The following is a 26309-nucleotide window of genomic DNA, read 5'->3' on the forward strand; positions in this document are numbered from 1 at the left end:
AAAATTCAGTGTTCTCTCATTTTGACCAAATTCAGGCACTGCATTAGTGAGGTCAAGACTAACACAGGAGTGCACTGAGTTTTGTCCTCTCCAACTAGGAGCTGTGATCTGAATCTGTCATTTCCAATGTATTACACTCAATAGAATATACAGCTTTGGGCTGCACAAATTTAAGCATTTTTAAAGGTTGATATCAGTTAAAGTACACATGCATGAGTTTGGATGGAAAGTAACTGTTTTATCTTCTACACTGTAATGTACTACATGACACTATTCTTGTTTCATGTACTATAGCATGTACTATACCTATTTTAACCACTATACTATACTATACTATACTGTGCTATGCCACACTGTGCAATATTTTTATGTTATCAACCATACATATAATGATTCTGCTAAAATCTACTATACTACACAATACTACAACTATTTTATAGTTAGGATATCCTGTCCTATCCTAACATACACTATACTATACTATATATTATGCTATACTATATCTCAGCTTTGGAGCATGATAGAACAAAAAGAAGTGCACTCCTGTCTTAGTCTTCACCTCTGTAATGCATGCTGTGAATTTGGTGTAGATCTGAGGACATCAAATTTTTGACCCCAAAAAATGGTAAGGGGTTAGCCTTGGTGTTTTGTTTTTTTGGGTGAAAAATTCAACGTTCTCCGATTTTCCCCAAATGCACCACATGCGTTATGGAGGTCAAGACCAACACAGCAGTGCAATTAATTTCATTTAATCACACTCCAGAGCTGAGGTCTGAGTCTCTCATTTCCAGTACACTACAGTTAAATATACAAGCTCAGTCTGCACAAATTTAAACATTTTAACGGTCCATACCAGTTAAAGTATGAATGGAAAAATACCTATGTGGTCTGCTATAATGTACTGTACTGTACTATCCTGTCCTTTTCTATACTATAACTACACTAAAGCACACTATACTTTTACTAAAGTATATCGTAAAGAATATTGTATATATTTTGTCTACTACACTACACTAAAGTACACTATACTATTCTATAATATTCTATATTACACTATACCACACCATACTATCCTAACCTATATTATACTATACAACACCATGCTATACCATATTATACTATACTATACCATGCCACGCTACAAAACACTATACTACACTATACTATACTATGCTGATTTTATCCACTATAGCATAGTTATTTTTTACTACATTAGCATAGTATACTGTGCTATACCATGCTGTACTGTATTACACTATACTAAATTATACTAATTTTATTGACTATACCTATTTAATCTACTAAAACCTACGTTACTACACGATACCATAACTGTTTTATTTACTGTCCTGTCCTGTCCTATATCACAGCTTTGGAGCATGATAGAACAAAAATAAGTGCACTCCTGTCTTAGTCTTCACCTCTGTAATGCATGCTGTGAATTTGGTGTAGATCTGAGGACATCAAATTTTTGACCCCAAAAAATGGTAAGGGGTTAGCCTTGGTGTTTTTTTGGGTGAAAAATTCAACGTTCTCCGATTTTCCCCAAATGCACCACATGCGTTATGGAGGTCAAGACCAACACAGCAGTGCAATTAATTTCATTTAATCACACTCCAGAGCTGAGGTCTGAGTCTCTCATTTCCAATACACTACAATCTTACACAAATTTACAAAATTACAATATTACACAAATTTAAACATTTTAAAGGTCCATAACAGTTACAGCAGACATGCAGGATTTGGATGGAAAAATACCTATACTATATATACTATACTATACTATACTATACAGCTGAGGTCTGAGTCTCTCATTTCCAATAAATTACACTTAGTAAAATAAATTGTTTTGGCCCACGCAAATGTAAGCAGTTACAGGTAGATATCAGTACTATACCATGCTGTGCTACACTATGCTATGCTATGCTATATTATACTATGTGATAGCAGTTTTTTCTACTGTACTGTAGTAAAGCATATCATACCTATATCATCTACTATTCTATAACATACAATACCTATTTATTTCTATACTTTTAAACAGAAATCTTGGCACTGAATCTGTGGCCAACAGGAACAGTGTCCTATGCAAGACATGATAAAGATTAATGTCATAAACCAGAGAAAATAGGACAGATACAAAAGGAATCACACTTATTAAGGCGTTTATTTAAAAAATGAAGGATATGTTTAATTAAACCTTCAGAGATGCCATGACAAGGAGTCAGTTCCTTTTCCTTTAAAGTGCACAATCAGTAGCCTTTTTTAAAAAAGTGGTATTTATCATACAGCTTGTGTATCACCATGATGTACTGACAGACTGATCGTCCCATCCCGTTTCCCTACTACACACCGCCATCAGCTCATAGCTCACAGCTCGGAAGCCACAGTCAGAGATTTCAGAGTAATAAAGGTGCTTCCTCAGCTCTGGAGGAAGCAGCTAATAGGAGTGACACAGTCCTCTAAAAAAATTCATTCATCAAGCTCAGAGAGATGATACACCCTGACATGAAAATAAGCAAATAACAAAATCTGAAAATTCATTACAAATGGCAGCATCAAGGTCAATATGCAATCTAAAATAAAATAAAATAAAATAAACCCCAGCTATCTCAGTCAATAAACCATAAATTATACATTCAGGTGCATAAATTCGCAAAACCCTAGGAATAACTTTTAAAAAAAGGCAAAGAAATGTATTTTAAAGCAGCATGACGTTTAGTGTGTTTGGGTTTATGGATGTTCCTTCATTATAAGTAACAAAAATAGTGAGATAAAGTAATACATAATGAATATCCCTCTTGTATTCTTTTTGATATTACTATTATAATTCTATGATGCTGATGATGATGTTTATGGAGAATGTGTATACAAAACCAAAAGCTAGGTACTTAGTGATACATACCATTAAGAGATTTAAAAATTAGTAATAAAATGCTCAAACTGGTCTAATATGATCTCATTTTCTTGTATGTAGTCCTAAAGTCCTGTGGGAAATGCACTGTAATAAAATTGGAAAATAGAATTTTTTAAAAAATGTATTCCTATTTCTGTTTTTTACGTTTTTTTATATTTTATTCCTATTTCTGTTTTTTAAATAATGGTTCATTTTCCTTCCCTTTTCTTCCTGAAAACATGGGGGATGCAAACTTTTGCACTCCATTGTGTACACAATTTTGAATACATTGTATAACGCATTCTTGGGGGAAAAAATTTTAATAGTTGTTCTTGTTGTTGGTTCTTCAATACCAGCATTATACCTTTATTACCTTTATTACTTTTAAGATTACATGTACATTATCATTGTACAATGTGGAGCAAAAGTGTACTTTACAAATCTCTGATTGTGGCTTTAATATTTAATATTTAGTGCATATAGTCATAAATGGTTTTCCTCAAGTTCATCCAGAAAACACTAATAAAAGTCTAAAAGTTGGTGTGTTGGTGATATTATCAGGAAGGGAGTTAATACCTTTAGATAATTGTTTGCATATTGTAGAAGCTTGGAGGCATATTTACTTAATTAGCAGCAGAACTTGTGCATCCGTATGCTCTCTAGGATATACAGTATATATTACTTATATATTACTTAAAGATTTTATGGTACGTGCCTTTTCTATTTGTGCGTATTGGTTGTGATGTTGATGTCCATATGATCTCTGTATTAAGATGTTTAAAATGATGCCTAGTTTGGCATTAATGTGTTTAATTGCTTAATTTAGGTTCACTACTGAGCTCTACTACTTTGCAAAGCTGCTCGCGAATATACACGTCTTTAATGTCACAGTTTGGATTAATACTTTATGGTCTCATACTTTTTCTATGAGGATGGAAAGAGCTAACAGAAAGTGAGCGTCTGAGACTTGAATCATTAGGAAGATTAACACCTGGATGCACTAAGATCATATTTAATATTTGAAGAAAAAGACATTGTTAGGGTCTCATTTTCATACACTGTCAAACAAAAGGATTTCCTGCAACAGCAAGATAACAAGAAAAAACTATTACACAGGGGTGGATGAATCAGTGTGCAAGCAGATTCCATCTATGTCCTCGCTATTAGTTTTTTGTTCAGAGTAAAGAGAAAAACCCTTCGGTAAAACAAATGTTTTCATCTGGCATGTAGCTTAAATATGATGTGCTTTCAGTCAAATTCCCTGGCTAGAAGGATTTTGGTGTGTATTTAATTGTTATTGCATAATTAATAAGACTAAAGAAATTTCTTTTAAGATTACACACAGATTTCAAGCAAGTTTAAAATAGATATCAACTACAGTTGTTCATGTTGTAATGAGGTTTGGGAGAATATAGGACAGGTGCTATCTGGCTCACGGTAAAATGTTTTTTTACTAGGCTGATTTATTACTTTGCACAGATAACGAAAACTTTTTAGAATCAGGAAACAAGGAAAATATTCGAATGGTTTTAAACATTCTAAGAGAATATAAAGATGAATGTCTTTGATATGTTTTACATGTGAAGCCAAAGATATCACATAGTCAAATGTTGTCCAACAACTTGCTGATGTTTGGTCGAGGGTGCAAAGACCATGAGCTGCATTACAAATTGTTAGAAGAGGATAATACTCTAGTCTGTATTAATGCACTTAACTAGCTAATTAGATTGCCAATATGTTATTCTATTATGCTAGCTACAACTTTTTAGGCTAGTCAGTTAGGTTTCCAGGCAACCGTAACGTGGGACTGGGGAGCATGCTGTGGCTTGGCTAATTCATTTATTATTTGTCCACCCCTGCTATTGTTTAGATTCTGCTTACTCTTGCTGTGTATTGTGCTCTTTCAGTTCAGTGGGCTGCTGAAAGATACTTAACCATATCTCTATGGGACTACATCTCAGTGCATCTAGGTATTAAGAAAAATGTTCTTAACGCTGTTAATCTGACAGAGCTGTTATTAGGCTCTAACGCAGTATCCCCTATCTTCCCATTCTTGCTGGTGTATAATTATTTGCACAGTCGCAGATTAGCAAAGTTGTAAATTGTAAGATAATGGTGATAGTGTGCATTGATCTCTGCCTGGTGCACCAATACTTATCTTTTTATCATTTCAGCCAGAGAAAAACACATGTACAGTTGTAGCTAAAAGATTTTCTATTCAGTCCATGGCAGAGATTTTGTCTGTCTCTGAATCAGGAATTATGAATAAAAGTACAGGAATTAAAAATGTTATTCAATTTTGGCTCAGGTTTAAGCCATAATACCCATCAGCACTTTGCAGCAAATTTCTCAAGCTATACATGAGACTGAATGATGAATAGAATCGAATTCTGCCTTGCATATATTGGTTATATGGACAGGCAAGATCTAGTCGGTCCTATATCTTGTTATCTATACCTTTTTTACATTTATTCATTCGGCAAATATGTTTATTCAAAGCAACTTACAATTGACAAAGGATACATTCCAAGCAGGGTTAAGAGCTTTGCTCAAGGCTCCAATCGTAGTTTTCTGGAAATTCAAACTCATAATCCCGTTACTAACTTATAGGCGTAAGCCCTGAGCCACCACTGCTCCACCTTCATACATGATTCAGATCCACAGTTGATTCCTGTAGAATTGAAACACTAGCAAAGGACTACTACCTCCTCCCAGACTATGGATGGTGATGTAAAGGATGTTAGCACTTGAGATGTTTCTTACTAGACATGTCATTCCAAATCCTGTGCATTTCCTCTGGTGAGATCTGGTGCACGGTGACAACTCTGCGGTAGCGGCAGAGGCTGTAACTCATCTTCCAGTGGTTAAAGCCACTGTTCTGGATTGGGTGGACACCAAGCTTGCGCAGACACAACCCCACGTACACGTCCTCCAAGTGAATGAGGTGTGTATGGAGGGAAGTCTTATAAATCAACTCGGCCATGTCACCAGAGAACACGTACCCTGTCCCGGAACAGAAAGGGGGGTACTTGTTCTCGGGGTACAACTCTCTGGACATGTACCACTTACTGCGCGTGTCTCGGATAGGCCCTCCGTTTATGACATGGCCTGTGAAGAAACGCTGCCTGGGCTGTGCGTTGGGTCTTAGCAGGTTCAACACAAGGTTGTCCATGTTGACGAATATGTCACTGTCAGTCTTCATGACGTACTTGGCATCAGGGCAGTATGAGGCTACCCAGCGCATTCCCATCAGCGTTTTCAGCGTCAGGTTTCGGTAAGAATCCTCAAAGTCCTCGACGATGATGTCATGGAAGATCTGGCTCTCCTGCTCCACCATCTGGTTGAGGACTGGCTCAGAGTTGTGACCAAGCAGGAATAGCGTGACGATGCGAATGTCGCTGTATGTGCTCTCGTCTCCCCATGTCTCGCGGATGGCCTGCCTGGCGTCGAACTCCTTGTGGTTGGTGCTGATGAGGATTAGCAGGAAGGGTGGGTTGCCTTCGCATTTCTTCGGCTCATTGATCAGGAAGTGGAATGCGTGTGGATTGAGCGTGCGTGTCCGGATGTTGCTGAATGTGACATTTTTTGCCAATCTTGGAGGCTGCCTGCGAACGGGGATAGACATGTGGCCAACATAGGAGGTGGAGGGCCGGGTGCCGCTGAGGTACCATAGAGCGCTGGCCCAGCACAGCACCGTCAGCAGGTACAGACATGACACTTTGGAGATCATATCGCCACAGACCTGCTCACCACAGCTGCCAGTTGTGGAGTTATTTAGAGAGTGTCATTGCTCCAGTCTCTGGACTTCTCTCTCCGACCAGTGAGTCAATTCATAAAATATTGGCACTATATTAAAAAATACTGTGCTTAATCCCATGGTGACCTTGTCAGTTATTAGTCTTTTAAGGCCATGTTATATTTCATCAATATCTTGCTTACATGTTGTGGTTCTAAAACCTCAATTTATTCCAAGAATGTTCATCCCATCTGCTATTCTCTCTGTGCCTCTGTCATCTCTGCAGTGTGTTGGTCCCCCAGGGATCAGACAGGCGAGGTGGATGACAAAGACCTGGATCTCTAAAAGAAACTGAGTGCTGCAGAACTTACTGGACGGTTGAGCAGCTTCCCGATGCAGAACTCACCGATGCTGTGACGCAGCATGCATTCAGAAATCCGATCCATGAAGTCTGGCTTCAGGTCTCTCTGTACGTCCTTGTTCTTGGCAACCTCAGAGCCTGCAGGAGGCAGAGAAATAATGGAACATGCATCATGTTGGTGGAGAAAAGACCGAAGAAAGTGCAATTCTGTATGCAGTGCATGCTTTAATGGGGAATCAATGAGAGCCTGTAGGTGAAATAGACACTTTCTCACGGTACACTTTCTCTCTCAGACTTCAACAGAGAGACAATGTGATAATATTACTATTTCCTAACATCATAGTAATCATTAAGGATGAAGATTAAACTCCCAGAACCTGTCACAGAGACATTCCTCACTATACAGTTTCACTTTAGGTACTGAATAACATGGTTTGAGGTGAATAACTGAATAATAAGCCAAGAGGTTCAAGTGTGAGATGCTGCAGGTGCCTGTGAAAGATGATCTCTCTGTTTCTCTGTAATGCAGTTGAGTCAAAGGTCATATGATACACAATTTAACAGGCAGTACACACCCATGCTTTGCTTTTTTCCATTTCAGTGTCTCTATTTTTCTGCGTCTCTGTGTGACGTTTGGTGAGATGAAGTTAGATAAAGCAAGATATAACTGGATATAACTCAGATATGATATATTTGGGACACCCTGTATATATAGATATAATATGGACATAGCTTATAATACACTAAATACACACACACACACACACACACACTCTTTACTCTTTGTCCTTCTCTCTCTCTCTCTCTTTCCACTATTTTGCATTTGCAGCACACTGCAGCGGAAAGGTCACCTCAGGTCGTTTGTTAAATTACAGAACAACTAGAAAGCGATGGTGAAACTGAGACATTTCTCTTTTATGCAAACACACATATTAAACATCTCACATTAAACACATATTAAACAAAGTCACATCACCTGACCATTCTGCAGCTCAGTAATGTCTAATCTGATAATTAGTGAGAAAGACTTCGATATAACATATGTGCCTTGAGATTAACAGGTCCGGTTATTATAAACATATAGAGCAATACAGAGAGGGGCACTTGTGTTTTTTGGAGGTGGGAGGAAACTGAAGAATCTGAAGGAAACCTATGTGAACACAGGAAGTAATAATAATAATAATACTTCACTTATTTATAATTATTAATAATAATTATATATGATTGCCACAAAAATAAGTGCGAAAATATGTTTAAAACCTGTTTTTCTCTTTCAGAAAATACTTAAGAGAGCAATTTTTGGGCAGCAAAAATTAAACACATTACATTTGGTCAAACATATTCCTATTACTGTACAAAATAAAGAATAACTTCACTGTAAGACACCTTAATTATGGATTTCCTGGATTTTTTTGTGGATTAACACATTTAATGTGTTAAAAATAAACAAGACCCATTATAGTGCATCCATTCTAGAGGTATAAATATTTGATTTTCAATATAAAACAAGGACTAAAGTTGCAATTTTATTGTTTTAAAAGTTTTAGGTTTGCACGTACATTGCAAATGTGTGATGAAATTCAAAGATCAGAGAAACCAGACTATGATATGATGCAAATCAAACTAATCAAGAGCAGGAAAAACATGTGACTTGGGCCAGGATCTGACTGAATCTAGGAGCAGTCTGACATCTAGGAGCAGTTTCTGAAATCACTCTCTCATTCACTCATTCATTATTTATCATATAGTCTATATATAGCAGAGTTTAGTGGGCAGTTGGAAGGAATTCAGACTTGTGAGCACAGGAAAACATATCATCATGGCCTGACATTACATAAGCAATCTAAATGTTACAAATTACCTGGTGAACTGAAACCACAATAATAAAGAAGTATTTTTGGCATTAAATACAACAAGAATTACTTGCATGATTTAATGGTAAAATGTGTATTTCTATATGAAGTTGGCACCTCTGGTATCCATCCTGACAAATAAATATTGAGGTATATCAGCAAGCTAATTCTAAAAGACACTGGACTTTGAAGGACAGAAGTGATGTGACAGCTTCTTCGGCCGATGTTTGATTTCTGAACTCAGTGTAACTTAGTGATCAGGCTACACAATTTAGTTCAATTTTTTATTTATATAAATATAAATATATGTTCATATAATGGCATTAAAGTAGCTCCTTCTAGTTCTCACAATGGCATGTGTATAAATGTATAAGTTTCTGTTTTAATGAATTTTTATTCTGAAAGCAATTCAATGGCTTCTAAACACTCCAGGTTATTGTTCCAACACAACTTGTATAATATTGTGGACCTTCTCTAAAATATACTACACTTCTACACTTTGTGGAGTATAACTGTTAGTGAATGTGCTTTTTTAAATGCCGTTGACGTAACAAACAAATCTGGCCCACGGAGAGGTGATCATTACAGAGGTTTATCTTCATGCAGTTTTTCGTCTTCAGAGTCACAACATGAACACTCAGTTCACTCAACACCAAACATTAGTTGGAAAGGTGAAATTAAATGTGTATACCACTACAAAAACCAGAACTTTTGAGTGAAATCTTAACCACAGAAAATTCCAAAAATTAATGCAGTATTTCTCTACCAACAGCTAATTTGTCTGCAAGAATAAACCATCTCCCATCTCCTCTATTGATTAGTCAGTACGTTTAATCTGAAACTGCTTTCGGAGAAGTCATTTGCACTGACATTACAAATGCAAAGTGCTGCAAGAGAAATCCTTCAGGGATTGAATAGCCTCTGCAGGCCAGTTTGATTCAATTCAACTTAATTTGTCTAGTGCTTTAATAAAATTTATTGTTATAAGTAGAAGAGCAGTTATTTTACCACAGCTATAGTGTATATAAGTTACCACATATAAGAATTTCAACTTATTTTCCCTATGGAGAACCTGTTGACTTAAAATTTGGGTTGATGGTTGGATAAATGTTTATAGTATGCAAATACATAAAGAAAAAATGGAAAAACTATAACAATAAATGAACCATCAAACAGGATAGAAAGTCTAAAACTACTAAAAACAATTGTATTCATTTTTCACTACAAAATTAGCTCTATTGACCAAAATGCACCCATACAACCGTTTTTTTGTGTCTACATCAGTAATCACCAATTCTTCCCTCTGAAAAAGCAGTCCTGTCTCTGAAAGAACTAAAGATGCAGACTTACAACTTAATTTACAGCATTTCCATTACATTTACATGTACAAGCAGACACTTTTATCCAAAGTGACTTACAAATGAGGAAATACAAACAAAGTGATACATCAAGCAGAGAACAATACAAGTCATGCTACCATAGAAGATTTCTAATTGAGTGCTACAGGAGCAAAGTGCACAGAGTAGAGGTGTAAGAGCAGGAGTAAGCAGCGTGGACAAGTTAGAAGTTAGTTAAGTGTTCAAGGAAGAGGTGGGAATTTAGCCATTTTTTTGAAGATAGTGACAGATTCTGTTGTCCGGATTGAGGTTGGAAGTTCATTCCACCACTGAGGAACAGTCAGTTTGAAGGTTCTGGAAAGGGACCTTATGCCTCGCTGAGGAGGCACTACCAGGCATCGGTAGTTAACTGAATGCAGATTGCGGGATGGAACATAAACCTCAAGGAGAGTGTTGAGGTAAGGCGGTGCTGTTCCAGACTAGGTCTTGTACTTGAGCATCAAGGCCTTGAATTTGATGCCGGGAGCTACAGGAAACCAGTGGAAGGAGATGAACAGGCATGTGATGCGGGTCCTTTTGGGCTGGTTGAAAACAAGGTGTGCTGCTGCATTCTGAATCATCTGAAGGGGCTTGATGGAGCTGACTGGGAGGCCCAGGAGTAGTATGTTGCAGTAGTCCAGTTTTGAGATAACAAGAGCATGGACTAGTAGCTGTGTGGCATGATCAATGAGATAGGGTCTGATTGGGTCTTGATGTTACACAGAATGAACCTACAACACCGTGCAGTTTTAGAAATGTGGTCTGTAAAGTTCAAGTGGTCATCGAAAGTCACCCCAAGGTTTCTGGCTGTCCTGGTTGCCTTGAGTGTGGTTGACCTTGGTTGTAAGGTGAGGTTGTGGTTAACTGAGGGGCAGGCAAGGATGGAGAGAAGCTCCATTTTTGCCAAGTTGATCTTAAGGTGGCATTCCCTCATCTAGTCTGAGATGTCAGACAGGCAGGCAGAGATTCGTGCTGAGATCGATGGATCTTCAGGCTGGAAGGTCAAATAGAGCTGAGTGTCATCAGCATAGCAGTGATATGAGAAGCCATGAGGCCCCAGAGATGTAGTATAAATAGAAAAGAGCAGTGGACCCAGAACTGACCCCTAGGGTACCCCAGTTGTGAGTTGCTGAGATTCAGACCTCTCTCCCCTCCATGACACCTTGAAAGATCTGCTTGAGAGGTAGGATTCCACCAAGCACCGAGCCATTCCGGTGATGTCTAGAACAGAGAGAGTTGACAGGAGGATCTGATGATTCACAGTGTGGAAGGCAGCAGAGAGGTCAAGTAAGATGAGGATAGATGATCTTGAGGTTGATCTTGCTAGTCAGAAGGCTTCGGTGACGGAAAGCAGAGCAGTCTCTGTGGAGTGACTGCTTTTGAAGCCAGACTGCTTGGTGTGAAGGAGGTTGTTTTGTGTGAGAAAAGTGAAGAGTTGATTGAAAACAGCTCTTTCAAGGGTTATGGACAGGAAAGGGAGGAGGGAGACAAATATAATATATATTTTATAAATATACACATATATTACAAATATATTTTAAGAGATTAAGACTTTTACCCACATTAAATAGTGTGTGCAACTATAAGCAATGATACGGATACTGATACAGCTATAGGTGATTTGGGACAAGTGCTAGCAATAGTCTTATGAGAAAATGAGGACGAGTGGAACGTGTCATCAGCTCTGACACGAATTAAGAAATTAAGAAAATGTCCCCATAACATACATTTTGGAAAAGAGAACGATAGATTGTTTGGTTGTTTGGAATTCATTTGCTTCATCTATTGTAGGTAATGTTCTTACAGTTTATATCATTGAATAAAAAGTTAAACATTTATAACTGAGTTTGTGCTGAAACAAAATACCATGTATTTGGTGTACAGAGTAGAGTGTGTCTGGTGTTAAACAAGGGAAGAATTGACAGATTAAACTATAAAAAGATAAAGCGCTGTTTTTTTTTTTTTTTGAGGACTTCAAGTTGAACAAACATCAAGACTGATGCTAAAAAATACTGAAGAGGCAAGTTTGCCATGCGCTGTGTTTTATATTTGTCCATGCTGAAATAAAACCCGACTAATCTCCTAGTGCTACACTATCACCTACATGTACATTTAATATCATGTGGACAAACATAAACACTATAAGGCTTCATTTCTCCCTGGAGATTTGGTTGCATGTGTGTTCAGAAAGAAGGAATTGATTCAAGTCAGTTTTCTGTCTTTTACATATATACAGACGGGGTTAGTGAGCTAAATAAAGCAAGACCCATTATTTAATGTGCTTTCTAGGCATATACATGTTTAATTTCTGCACTAGTTGAGAAGCAAGTTGCCCATTGAATTTCATGGTTTCAAGCATTTAAGTGTTGCAAAGGTGTGATGAGATGTTTATTTTAGATTTAAGAGTAACTATCACACCTGAGAGCACTTCAGTTCTGCGAGCACTGAGACACATGCGCTCGTCAATGACCACTTTCCCTGATACTCTGCACACTCAGGTTGGCTGCCCTCACGCTCTCTATTAAAGATACTACTTAAACCCCATAACATCCTAAACAGAGAGCTCAATAAAATGTGCCATGAGGCTCAGATTGCTTACTACTAATACAAAGTATTCATTTCAATATTAGTATTAAGGAGTACCAAAAAACATGTATTCATACTTTGAAAAAAAAATGATGTTGACGCATTACTAGACAATTTTGGCACAATTTTTACTTTTTTTGGCAGGTTTTTGATGTGTTTGACTTTACTAGGTCACCAATAGCCAAGGAAAGTGTCTGATTCAGAAGTGCGAAAACCATAGCAATGCATTTTACTGGCTCTAGCCAGGACATCACAGTGAAAGTGTCTGCTGATTGATATGAGGAAATAAATGGTTGGTTCTGTGATTATTTAATGACAGCATGTGCTGCTGGTTGTAAATGCACGACTTCTTTTTTCCTCTATAAGAGCAGCACTGGTCTTAAATCTTTGCTAACTTAATCAACAAACTCTTGGCAATTCAGCCACTTTCCTGCTCGTTTCCCATTATATCCCATTCAGGCCTGCATGAGTAAAGCCAAGCTGTAATGAGAGAAATGCCTGAGGCTGAGGGTGAATGATGAAGGCCGTAACAGTGGTGATGGACGATGTGTTAATGGCGTCCTCTCATATAAAGCCACAGGGCTTCAAAGGGAATAGCAATTACATCACAATTCTGACACTACAACCCCATCCTTCTTCTTCTGAGTCTCTCTCTCTCTCATCCCAACTCACTCTTCCTCCATCTGTGTCACCTCAGTGGTGATGAAACAACAGTGCTGGCTTTAGGGATTTTTACAATGAACATCTGGACCATTACTACATTTACGTATATAAACAGTTATATACATTCAGCTGATGGATTTTTTTGTATCCAGAGTGACTTACAAATGAGGCAGAATATAATGCAGCCATACAGCAGTTTAGCCAAAAAAATAAAATGTATACAATTTTCTTCTTAATGTAGTAGTATCCATTCAGCTAAGACATTTGTTTGCTAAAGTCTGCATCTTAGCTAAAAAGGCTAAAATAGAGGACACGCCAGTTTTTCTCACACCTCACAATTTTCATTGCAAAGCAAAAGCTAGGTGATTACATGTGGACAGGATGTTGCGTCATTCCAAAGGGAATGGATACTATGGTAACATTAGCTAGCTAGCTAGCTGAATTTTGTTGTTTGAAGATGTGCCCCAAATGACATTAGGAAAATAGCTAAGGAAAAGTTTGCAGTGAGTGCTACTTAATGAACAGTGAATAATGCTACATAATGTTTTTCCATTTTGAATTTAATTTATCTTCACATGGTTGTGGTTCATAAATTGCAGGTCAAAATTTGCCAAGATGGCATAAAGTAAAAGTAGCAGGTACTGAAAGTGAATGTATCTTTTACATCATGTGTCCTTTCCCTAGCCTTCGAATTAGCTTTTTTGCCAGGCAGATTACATTTGTGTTCGGTCTGACCACTGCTTTATGTTTCTAACAGGAAGGATTATAGCCTCCATTTTAGCGTTGTAATATACAGGATCCAGGAGAGAGTGGAACCAGGCTTTCCAGGTCTCAGTAAAATTTCCAGCCCAACTAGATCTCAAAAACCATACAAAATTACATGAAACTTGCTCAAACAGTTCGGGGAAAAGGGAGATGTATTTTTGTTCTTTTGTGTGGGAAACAAAATTACTGTGGTGCGCACATATCAGCCATTACATACTCCATAATCCCCCTCTCCTTCTCCCAATCTTTTTAATCCATCTTAAAACAGAAATGGTTCTGTACATTGTAGATACACCGCCTGCACTTACACGTTCCCTTTGTTTGCAGAAATTGATTAATTACATTTAATTCAGATTATTTGCTTTAAAATAAGATCTTAGTGGCTGCTACCCATTTTAAAACTAGCCCATAAAAATGCCACCCATTGACTTGCTTTTTCCATCCACAACATTGTTCCAAAACTAGTTCAATTAGACAAAAAAGTGACCCTGGCAAACATGGGTGGAGGATTCACATGCAGGAGGTTTATTAACAAATCCAGCACATAATTCAAAACTCAATGATGAAGCGAACACATGGTCAAACACAGTACATAACCTGAATATCCAAACCAAAGGGCAAATCCAGAGAGTATTCAAGAATCAAGGCAAGGGTATAACATAAAGATAACATGTGGTATGAATGGCTCAGAACAGACATTAAGCTTGGTAAGACATCTCAATGTTGGCCTCATATACTCTATTAATAGGAAATCACCTGGAAGTAGTACATTAGAATCCAGGGGAGGGAGACCTCTACTGACAGGGAGGTGTAATGTCCCAAGCTGATGTAACTCATCTCAATTGGCTCAGTGATAGCATTATATATAGCACAATAGCATAATAAGTCCATATTTAAAATAAATAAATAAAAATTCAAATCAAATCTGAACTACACAATCATATTTGAAAATTTAGGAAATCTGAAAATCACACTTTCTATTCTGATGAGTCTGATGCTAGCTTGGAGTGTCACCGAACTATGTACTGTAGAACAAAGTAAATAAAAAATACTACAGGTTTTTTAAGCTCTGTAATTTCCTTTTAATGGATAACACTGTGTAATGTAGTGTGTCATGAGTTACACAGGCTTTTTACAATGCTAACAAATGCTAATCTGGAGACTATAATCTTCCATAACAACTGTTTCCTTACACTTGTGCCATCTCCTGTGATTTAATACAAGTCCGAGTCCGAGTCCTGTGTAAATTCTGTGCTTTAAAATATCAATGGTATTGATGATCTGTGCTGTTATAGGGCTCTATACTGTGCTTACTGTACTTCATTTGTACATGTACATATTGTACATGTAGAAATTTGCTGTATCTTATTTTATGTAAATATATAAGAAAGTAACAAAAGTGCACTTCGATGACAAATGTAGAAGCTGAATGTGTAGATGAAATGTGAAGTGGTTCACAAACGGGTTGTTTCGTTTCACACAGAAGTCCACAAAGGTTTAGAAGGTGAACATAAATATGTATACTGCAACCAACAATACTATGCAAATTGATGCAAATTTATGCAGCGCTTTAGTCTAACACCAGATGGATGAAGATTTTTCTGGCTGTTAGCTGAGTCGTTTTTATCCAGAAAACAAGCCTCACTGTATTACATCAAAAATGAATGGACTGTAATGGAATAAACAGCAAAAAGCAGTGACGCTCATCCACCGAATGAAATAATCCTCGTGTACTGAGCCGTGAGCAGTTTGCATTAGTCGAGTGTCAAGAATTAATGAGCTAAAGATATATACATTCAAAGTCAAACAACCCAAAGGCAATCAGTGGATTAAAAAGAGGAGAAATGATTTATCACTCTGAGCAGCTGAGTGATTCATACAGTACGAAGTTATGAGGTCTTTCAGTTTCAGATCCAAGTCAATTTCAGATCCATGTCAAGAGATAAGCATAAAATTGCTTGACAAAATGACAGAAAATTGAGCTGTAAGACAGTTTCACACTGCTTTTTGATACGCTGTTGTATCAGCAATGCTCTGAGCAATGAACATTCACTAAAATGTCGCTGATTTGTCCTAGCCTGGATTTCCAGTAGACAGCTTATACCACATCGATTCTGATTGGTCAAAAGGTGTTGATTAATTTTCTATTACAGCAGCTCTGAAGTAGTTCTGGCTACAAGACAAATCACAGCTTTATATTAATGCACTCATTCTAATATGTTATTGCTCTGTAGTAAAAACTTACACAGGAGTGAAAACCCCACAGAAATGAACTAAAAATGTGTAGCTGTTGAAATGGTAAGAAGGTGTTTATTTGTCTCTTGTGTCTCTTGTGTCAGGTAAAACTGTAAATCTGTAACTTTAAATTTTCCAACACGGGAATGTCTTCAGGACTGAGGAGTTTGTGATTTGATTCTCAGTAACATGAGAAGATACATTTTCAGTCTTATTAACTTCAACAGTGAATGAGGGAATGGCTGTTTATAGCTGCTATAACGTAAGTGATACTAACCTGTGGAACAAACTTGTCTCATGGACATTCCAAAACATTAAATTTAACTTTAAATATCTTGAGTTTGACACCTGCACTTGCAAATTGCTGTGGTATAAGAAGAATAAAACACTCCAAGATGTGCTTTTATTGGAAAATAATGAACTTCATTAATTGTACATTTATTAAGAATATTTTTCTAAGATTCATTGATTTATCATAATGTTCTGTGAATTTTATAATGTTATTTTAGAAAGACTTTATATTGTCTTGCATCTTTCCTAAGTGCGTTTGCACACAATTTCTTTCTTTCTTTCTTTCTTTCTTTCTTTCTTTCTTTCTTTCTAGGGAGTAACTACACTGTACTTTATTGATTATTTGAGATGTAGTAAAAGTTAAGCGTAGTACACAGACGGTTTGACATCAGATGTGTAAAAAAAAAAATTCTTCTAACACTTTAGGAGGTGAAACCCTAAATGTCTTGCTGTAATTGAGCTTCTGTTCTTCTTCTTTGTTTATTCATGTATATTCCTCCGTCTACCTCCTTGCTATCTCACTCAATAAAAAAAGTGTAAAAAAGTTCACTTTTCTCTCCAGTTCCCAGGAGAGTTGTTCTCTTTACACAGAAACTGAGCACACACTCTGTATAAAACTCCTTCCTGAGAAAGTGAGAGAAGAGCAGAACCTCTCTGTTTACATTCAGGAAATTTAGAAAAAAAAGCAATGGCCCTGTTTGAAAACATTTACCATGGCACTGCTGATTCTGATTGATCGGTAGGCTTTGATTAATATTCTAGTACCAGCACAGTGGATGCTCCACAATAATAAATAGATTAAAAACATTTAACAAAGCAAGTGTCATCGCTGATATGGCGACACTTTCTGAAAGGAAACATCAACATTTATGGAAGGAGTCTCCAGTGTCAGCGCTTTGTAACGCTTTCAGGACATTATCAGGAGATTTTCAGAAACAGGAACGTCTTCAGGACAGGGGTTTGTGCTTTCTGCATTCTCTGTAACATGACAAGCTGCATTTTTTATCTTATTAAATTCAAGAAAAAGAAAAAAAACAGAGCTGTTCAACAACTTATATATATAATAACTTTATATCTGCTATGACATAAGTGCTGTCAGGAATTAAATTGTTTCTGCAAGATTAAATATAACTGTTAACAGATAAAAAGAAAGATGTCTTGGTCTTTAATTATTTGAAAATGATAATCCTTGGCAGATTACTGTGGTATAAGAGGAACTAAACACTTGCCGTTATTGTAAAATAATTAACTTCAGTGTGGTAACAGTATCACAATAACTCCACTTCATCACGCTAGCACATCATTGATTACACTCCTATAACTCCACACCTCAAAGTGTTTTATTCCTTCACACAAGCCAAGATCATGTCTGCTAACAGCCAGCACCTGTTTTCATTTCTTTTATTCATATACTCTCTTGCTCCTCGAACATCCAGTGTTAGTTTTCTCTTTTGGCAGCTTAAATGCAGCCCTGAGCGCATGGTAATTTTTCACAGTGATTTAATCTGATTACTCTTCATTCAGTAACTGAATTACATCCACTTTTTCTTGCATTTGAAATACAAGGTTCCATTACGTGCATTTAGTTTCTCAACACTGCGCTGAAGTCAGGAGTAGATTATGCTGAATAATGTATGTATAATAATGTATGTATAATATAATAATAATGTATTTCCCCAAAGCCTGAAACTCCTCAATACTTAGAAGACTGGACAGACAATGTGCACACACACACACACACACACACACACACACACATACTCAACTGAACACCATCCCACACCCTTTGTATCTTTTGCTGCTACTGTATTTATAAAAATATTGCATTTAATTTCTTGTCACTACTATACACTCTACCTGGCTTCTACTCCAATAACTGCTATGTCCATATATGGTATAAGCTTATCTGCTGAATACTATGTTACTATGTTATGTTTAGATTCACAGCATTTTTATTATATTGTTATTCTTTCGCATTACCTGTTATATCTGACACTTCCACACTAGGACTGTGTACTGGTCGGCACTGCATTGTCCCTTACTGTGCCTATTGTCCTGTTACAGTAGTTATTGTACTGTCTTTAAAAAAAACACACACATTCGGTTGAGGATATTTTGACTGCGAGAGCATGTTGATGCAGTTCAAGAGGTTCAAGCCAGGTTTATGTCATGTTCATAAATACTTCATGACAGGAAATGTCAGAGGGTCAGAGGAAGCTATATGCTTTAATGCAGCGATATATATATTTATATAATGCTTTAGAGGCAATAACCGCTGACCTTGATTTCTGAATGTGAAATATCTTTAGATTCTAAAGGGCCTCTCCTTACACAGATGGATATCAGAGATAATAATTACTATCAAAAACATTAAACTGTAAACTGTAAAATGTATTTTTAAGGCACAAATCGATCAGTGTGCTTTGTCAAACAAGCCTAGGCATCATTTCAAGAGTTCACGCCAAACATTGTAATCATTCATTTATCACCTCTCTAAATCAGTAGGCTACAGTAACGCCGTTCATTCAGCCAAAGTAGGATTACATTCAGGCCATCATGCCTGTTCAGACTGAGGGCATGTGTACATCTTTGAGCTCTATGATGTTTAATCACAATTCATTTTAAATCAATTTGTAACAAATCTGATAAGTTGCACAAGGACAAGATGTCCTATTAAAACACAGAAAAACAAATGCAGAGCCCAATAAAACAGCCTATTTCTCTATGTTGCGTCATTCAGAGTGACTCGACTCTCATGATAGGATTCTTTTAGTTTTCACTAGTAAACAGATCAATATCATCCTGGCGTTCAACTGAAAACACAAAAAATCTTAAATAAATTGTTTCTTTTTATGTCTATAAAACAAATGACATGAAAAATGTGATTTTGGAGGTTGTGCAACCTGGGGCTATTAAGTAGCTGACATTTTTACCTGCTGTCATGTTGAGAGTGTTGACAAAATATAAAATTGATTTTGGACACAAATTAATAATGTGTTGAGCTGATGTGTGACAGTAATTTGATTTGATTTGATTCACACTGATTTTCCCAGATGAACCACTGACACTAAGTAGAAGCTGCTGATCCACAGAATAACATGACCCCAAAAGATGTAACCTATTTTAAAAAATAAAAATAAATAGAGGGAAGCTCATCAAGAGACTGTTGAGTCCATCTTTCCTGGAAAAGGCCTGTAAAGTGCTGCAGCTTCCTTACACATGCACCCAGTGCCACAAAAACATCTCCGGATCTAATTGGATTTTAATTAATGCACTTTCCGTTAAAGACCAAACTCTTAAAATATGAAATTACATGCATGAGTACATTTTGGCTAAAAGGCGAAGAGAGATTTAAAAACAACAGCACAAACGCTTTAAGAACACATTTTAGCTTGTCAGTCAATAACGAGGCAGCTGTGAAATCTGTTGCTTTATTTTCTTCAAAGCTGACTTGGGGCCTTTTACAAATCATGTTGGTATATAACTGGCAGTAACAAAACATCAAATCCTAGAGGCTAGTTTCAAATTCAAACAATAGCAGAAGTCCTCGAATATGCCTAGTATGATTCCATCCATCAAACAAAATAGATAATGAGTGATAAGTTAAAAAGTAAACACATTTTCCATCTTAATAGGAATACCTGAACACCTGGACATTCATGCAATTAATCAATGATGTCACAGCACATTGCATAAACATGCAGATACAGGTCAAGAGCGTCAGTTAATGCTGATGTGATTTTAACCATGGCATGGTTGTTGGAGACAGACAGGCTGGGTGGATTTTTCAAAAACTGAGATTTCTGAGATCTCCTGACTTTCTTTGTAGACAGTTTACATCGAATGGTGTGAAAAACATCCAGCAAGTGGCAGTTCTGCAGGCGTAAACACCTTGTTGATGAAAGAGGTCAGAGCAGAATGACCAGACTGATTTGAACTAAATGGAAGGGTACGGTAACTCAAATAACCACTCTTTACAACTGTGGTAGGCAAAAAAGCATCTGAGAACAAACAACACAGTGAACCTTGAGGTGGATGGGCTAGAACAGCAGAAGACCACATCGGGTTCCACTTCTGTCAGCCAAGGAAATGAATCTTAAAGTAGACGGGGAGTGTGTAAGTATTCTATATAATAATGATCTAAATCAACCATACAGACTGATCTAATCCCAGATATGAGGATGGCTGTACTTGACCTCTAATTTTATAGCATAATCAGTTGTAATACGATAAAATCATCAGCCAGTAAAAGATATTTTATTTTTTTGAGAAAATATACTAGTCATAAAAATAAAACCATGAAGAAAAATCTAGAAACAAACATAAAATAGGCCATTGGCAGTATAATTTACATTACAATATCTAGAACTATAAGCTTCTGTTTGAGGTTTAAGTAATATAAACAAATTTAAAGTTGAAATATAAAGTTGAAAGTGTGCATTTTAATGTAAGTGTTCATTTAAACAATTAAATAAAGCACATACTATCTGAAATGTAAAACAAAATAAATCAAAATACTTTAACTTTGGTCAGCTTTATATTTTTTGTTGCTTCTGTTTTTCTCACTTAAACAGCAAAATTCCCAGTGCTGAAAAAACAGCAGGGTTTAATAACACACACTGCACTAAATAAAACAACAGTGTTGAATTTAAGTGTCGAATTAACACCCAGAGTATTTGTATATGTCCAGCTGGTGTTAATTCAGTATTGATTCAGCATTGGCATGACCTGGCATTTAGTTACAATAAAATATAATTGAATAGTGGAGAATTTATTCAGCGCTTTTTATATTCTTAGAACTAAATGCACCAAATGGCACTATTCCTATTGATGTGGTACCATCAAGGGTCCATGTATTATACCATTAGTGTGTATCTTTTACCTGTGAAGGTGCATGTGCTGTAGCATAATTAGATTTTAGTAAAGCTTTAAAGGTATATCAGTGGTCCATAAGGAATGATACATACTAAAAGCATAAAAAGTGTACCCTTGATGGTACCATGCCAGCTTGGTACAGTTTGGTACCCTTATTTCTGAGAGTGGTACATAAGTCCAGCTGTGGTTAATTCAACACTGACTGGCATTGGCATAATTTGGCATTTAGTTGCCACTTACAGAAAAATCACATAAATTTAATGTGATCATTTTTTTCAGTTGTGATTATATGAATAACGTGTGATCATATGTGGAAAGCCAATTATTTCTGTGAGGAAACACATGAAAAATAAAAAAAAAAAACTCGTGAAAAATTTACATGTGAAAATAAATTGATCATGTAAAAAAAATTATGTGACAATAGATCAATTGTGTGAAAAAATTCACATGTAAAAAAATAAAACTACATGGTGTACATTTGAAAAATTAACCATGGAAAAAATCATGTGAAAAATGATTCATCTGAAAAAAAGAAAAAAAAAAAAACAGGTAATAAAACCTCATGACATACCTGTCAAACATTACTTGCAAAAATAAATTAACAGTGAAAAAAATATCACGTGAAAAATAAAACAGTTGTGTACGTAACTTAACTTAAACAGTTAACAAAAATAAATGAATTATGTAAAAAAAAAAAATCACAGGTGAGAATAAAAACAGATGCACTACATTTAAATATGTAAATAAATATAATAAATAAAAATTAAAAAAAGATAATGACACACACGCAAAAAAAAAAACAAGCCATACATGTGAAACATTAACATGCAAAATAAATTAACTGTGAAAAAAAAAATCACGTGCAAAATAAAACAGTTGTGTAGGTATGAAGAGTTACAAAAATAAATGAATTATGTAAAAAAAACACAGGAGAGAAAAAAATGCACTTCATTTACATGTGACAAATGAGTTAAACATAACATGAAATATGTAAAAAAAAAAATAATAATTAAAAAAACAAAAACAGGTACAAATACCTGTGAAACATTTACATGCAAAAATAAATTAACAATGAAAAAAAATCACATGTGAAAAATAAAACAGTTGTGTACGTGTGAAGAGTTAACTTAAAAGTTAACAAAAATAAATGAATAATGTAAAAAAATCACAGGTTAGAATATAAACACATGCACTACATTTGTATGTGATAAATGTGTGAAACAGGTGAAACATCTAAAAAAAAATAAACACGTAAAAAAACAACATGCCATACATGTGAACCATTTACATGCAAAAATAAATTAATTTTGGAACAAAAATCACATGTAATAAATAAAACAGTTGTGTATGTATGAAGAGTTAACAGTTAGCAGTTAACAAAAATAAATGAATTATGTAAAAAAAAAATCACAGGTGACAATAAAAACACATACACTTCATTTACATGTGACATGAGTGAAACATAACGTGAAATATTAAAAAATATTAAAATATATAATAATAATAATAACAATAATAATAATAATAATAAAAGCAGGTGTAAACTTGAAACAGTAGGAATGTCTTTAATACTGAAGGTTTTTATTGACGACTCTGTGTGTGTTCATGTTGAATTCTATCCATTTTTAGCTATTTATTTATTCCAGCACAGCAGGGTGCAGAGAGCTGAGAGTGTTTATAAAGCCATGCTGCTGAATCTGGTGCGTATTTCGGCTTTCTGCGTTTTAAAGCCGACGTGGCCGTCAGCTCTGTTAAACGGACAGAGCAGAAAGAGAAGGGGGTCACGGCCACAAATCAATACTGAGAGACAAACTGCGGAACTGCTGACGGAAGCAGATCCTGGACTGCTCTTACTGATGTGCACTGACCAACAGTCGTCCACATCAAACCTGCGCATTAACCTTTTTCTTTTGGATTGAGTCTGATTGAGTCAGAGAAATGCAGAGATGAAAACCAAAAATAAGCCACCAAACCTGGGCATCATCTAGACTATTTACATAGGTGATGTCGTTAGAAGAACATCTATCATGGATTATTTAAAATGAAATAAAGCTGTATTTGAGATTATGATGATGATGATGATGATGATTATGATTATTATTATTATTATTATTATTATTATTGTTATTATTATTATAAATAACGGCTCCATATCTGGACTTCATCTGCCATCTGCTGTATCACCGCTTCACAAAGGACACAAAGACTCCCAAAGCCAAAAGCTGAACCACAGAAATCCGCAGTTTACTCAGGAATACACGAGAAATCTGCAGAGAGATACAGCTATAGAAAGCTAGAAGAAAGAGAGAGAATATGAACGTACCGGGTTTTGTGTGTCCTGTGTCCTGTGTTGTGCAAGATGTTGGCTGTTGACCCGCGCAGTGCAGAGCGCAGGGCTGAAGGAGCTGCTGTCCAATCAGAACCATGATCAGGAGCGGAGGAGGAACAGCGCCACCCTGCGGTAAGTCACCAGAATGACCAAACAGCCCAACTGTACAGCTCTACTGTATGTCGAGTTTACTGTTGATCTTTTACTCCAGTCACACATACACTATATGACCAAAATTATGTGGACACCTGACCATCACACTCATATGTGGTTCTTCCCCAAAGTTCTCCAAAGCACACAATTGTATAGAATGTCGTTGCATGCTGTAGTATTATAATTTCCCTTCACTGGAACTAAGAGGCTGAAAGCTCTACCAGCATGGCAATGTGAACGTGCACAAAGTGAGCTCCATGAAGATATGGTTTACCAAGGTTAGACTGGAAGAACTCGAGTGTCCTGCACAGAGCCCTGACCTCAACCCCACTGAACACCTTTGGGATAAACCTGAACACCGACTGCACCGCAGACCTCCTAAATGAATGAATAAATGCATGACAACATTAATTCATTTATTGGTTTTATACTAAGCATGCTTCCTATCCAGTTTAATAAAAATACCTGCAAATTCCGTTGTCTTATAAGTAACATTATTACATTGGCATCAGTGCATATAATCATTTGCTATTCAATCAATTATTGATATTAATAGAGTAGCTTAGGTAAACTGCTCTAAGTAGCAGTCTCAAGGCTTCTGTATTAATATATTAATAACTGTCTTCATTGCATATAAAAATTTACTATTAAATACAATCAATTATTGATATATTAATACAGTAGCTTAGAGAAACTCCTGCTTACTTTTATATTTTCTAAGTTATATTATAGAAATTAAAATATATAAGTAATAACACCTTCATTAGTCCTCCATATCTCCTGACCCTTTCTACGTAAAGCTATCTAAATATTTGTCAGTGATACTGTAAATATTTTTCATACTGAGCAAAATTAAAATCATTAATAGGGCTGCATATTGTGAAATAATTCTAGCTTTAAATATTTTTGAGAAAAAATATTTGTGCCATAGATTTTAACCTATAAAGACACATATTATTTATAATAATCTTCTGTATACACTATATATCTGACTGTTTTTAAGCTTATGCATTCAAATGATAAACAAAATCAGCAATATTTCATAAAGGTTTTTTTATTGAACAATGCATAAGCAATAAAATAGAAATAATGAGTCTCTAACCAGCCTGAAAGCAAGGACCTGTCAATGGTCCTTTTGAACAGGGCAAGAAAATAGAATTACCTAAATCTGTAAAGAAAATAAAAGACAATCTGCAAAATTACATACAAGAAAAAAATCATACACAAGCTAAAGATATAGGAAATCGAGTTAAGTATACAGCAGAACAAAGAAAAAAAGAATAAGCATAATATTTTCCCTTTTTGTGCTGCACACCAGGTGCATTATATAAAGCTTCTTAAAAGATTTGCAGTTGTGCAGAATAGCAACACTGAATTACTGTAAACTGAGTACAAAAGATTAGTAAATGATCACAAGCCTCTCTCCATGAACAGAATTAGGGAAATAGTCAGAATTTTTGTATGCATAAAAAAGGCTGTATGGCTGTATTTAAACACAAGGTGACCTCATAGCTCATCATCATCATCATAAAATCTGTTCCGTTTAATTTGTTCCTCTACAGACAGTGATTGCAGATCCTCTCCCCACAGGCAGCTGGCAGATTTGGAGTTAGAATAATCAATGCTCGTCTTCTCCAGCGTTTTCATGCCTGACACCTCTTTGGTCTCTATTCCAAAATCCATAAGGTCATCTAGCAGAGTGGCTGACGATTTTGTGCTGCTGTCTTTAGTGTTAAAGTCATCCTTGGAAAAAAAGCTTGTGGTCTCGCCAAAGCCTGCAAATATGTCATCTAGAAATTGTGAGGCACTGAAATTTGTTTGCTGATCTGAATGTTGCTCTAGCTTTGCATCTGATACATTCTCTTTGTTGGCACTTGGAAGTGGATGGTCATCGTCCTGTAGTAACAGCAGAAGGTTAGCACGCATAGTTTCTTTGGTTTCATTTTCCTCTTTGGTATCGGTTTGCTCTTTGGTGTTGGTTTCTTGTTCAGCGTTCGTTTTCTCTTTAGTGTTTGGTTCTTCTTTGGTATTGGTTTCCTCTTTATGGTTGGTTTCCTCTTTGGTATTGGTTTCCTGAGTAGTAGGTGAGAAGAAGTCAAATTTATGTGACTCTGCTTTAACATCATCCAAACCCACCCAAGGATCACCAATGTCTAGTAACAGGTGACAGTTATTATTATTATTATTGTT

General features: G+C 36.1%; 1 protein-coding gene across 1 annotated transcript; it reads right to left on the minus strand.

Annotated features, from left to right (window-relative positions):
- Positions 1–1541: 1541 nt before the first annotated feature.
- b3galt1a (UDP-Gal:betaGlcNAc beta 1,3-galactosyltransferase, polypeptide 1a) lies at positions 1542–25616 on the minus strand. The gene is made up of 2 exons (XM_026933157.3): positions 23961–25616; positions 1542–7131 (listed from the first exon to the last, which is right to left on the minus strand). The coding sequence occupies exon 2, from the start codon at positions 6624–6626 to the stop codon at positions 5637–5639; it is 990 nt and encodes a 329-aa protein (XP_026788958.1). The 5' UTR covers positions 6627–7131; positions 23961–25616; the 3' UTR covers positions 1542–5636.
- Between the last annotated feature and the right edge of the window lie 693 nt (positions 25617–26309).

This window comes from Pangasianodon hypophthalmus, chromosome 2 (assembly GCF_027358585.1).
Source record: "Pangasianodon hypophthalmus isolate fPanHyp1 chromosome 2, fPanHyp1.pri, whole genome shotgun sequence".
In the NCBI taxonomy this organism is placed as follows: Eukaryota; Metazoa; Chordata; class Actinopteri; order Siluriformes; family Pangasiidae; genus Pangasianodon; species Pangasianodon hypophthalmus.

Excerpts from the sequence above, each read along its gene's own strand:
- b3galt1a (XM_026933157.3), bottom strand. The coding sequence starts at position 6,626 with ATGATCTCCAAAGTGTCATGTCTGTACCTGCTGACGGTGCTGTGCTGG.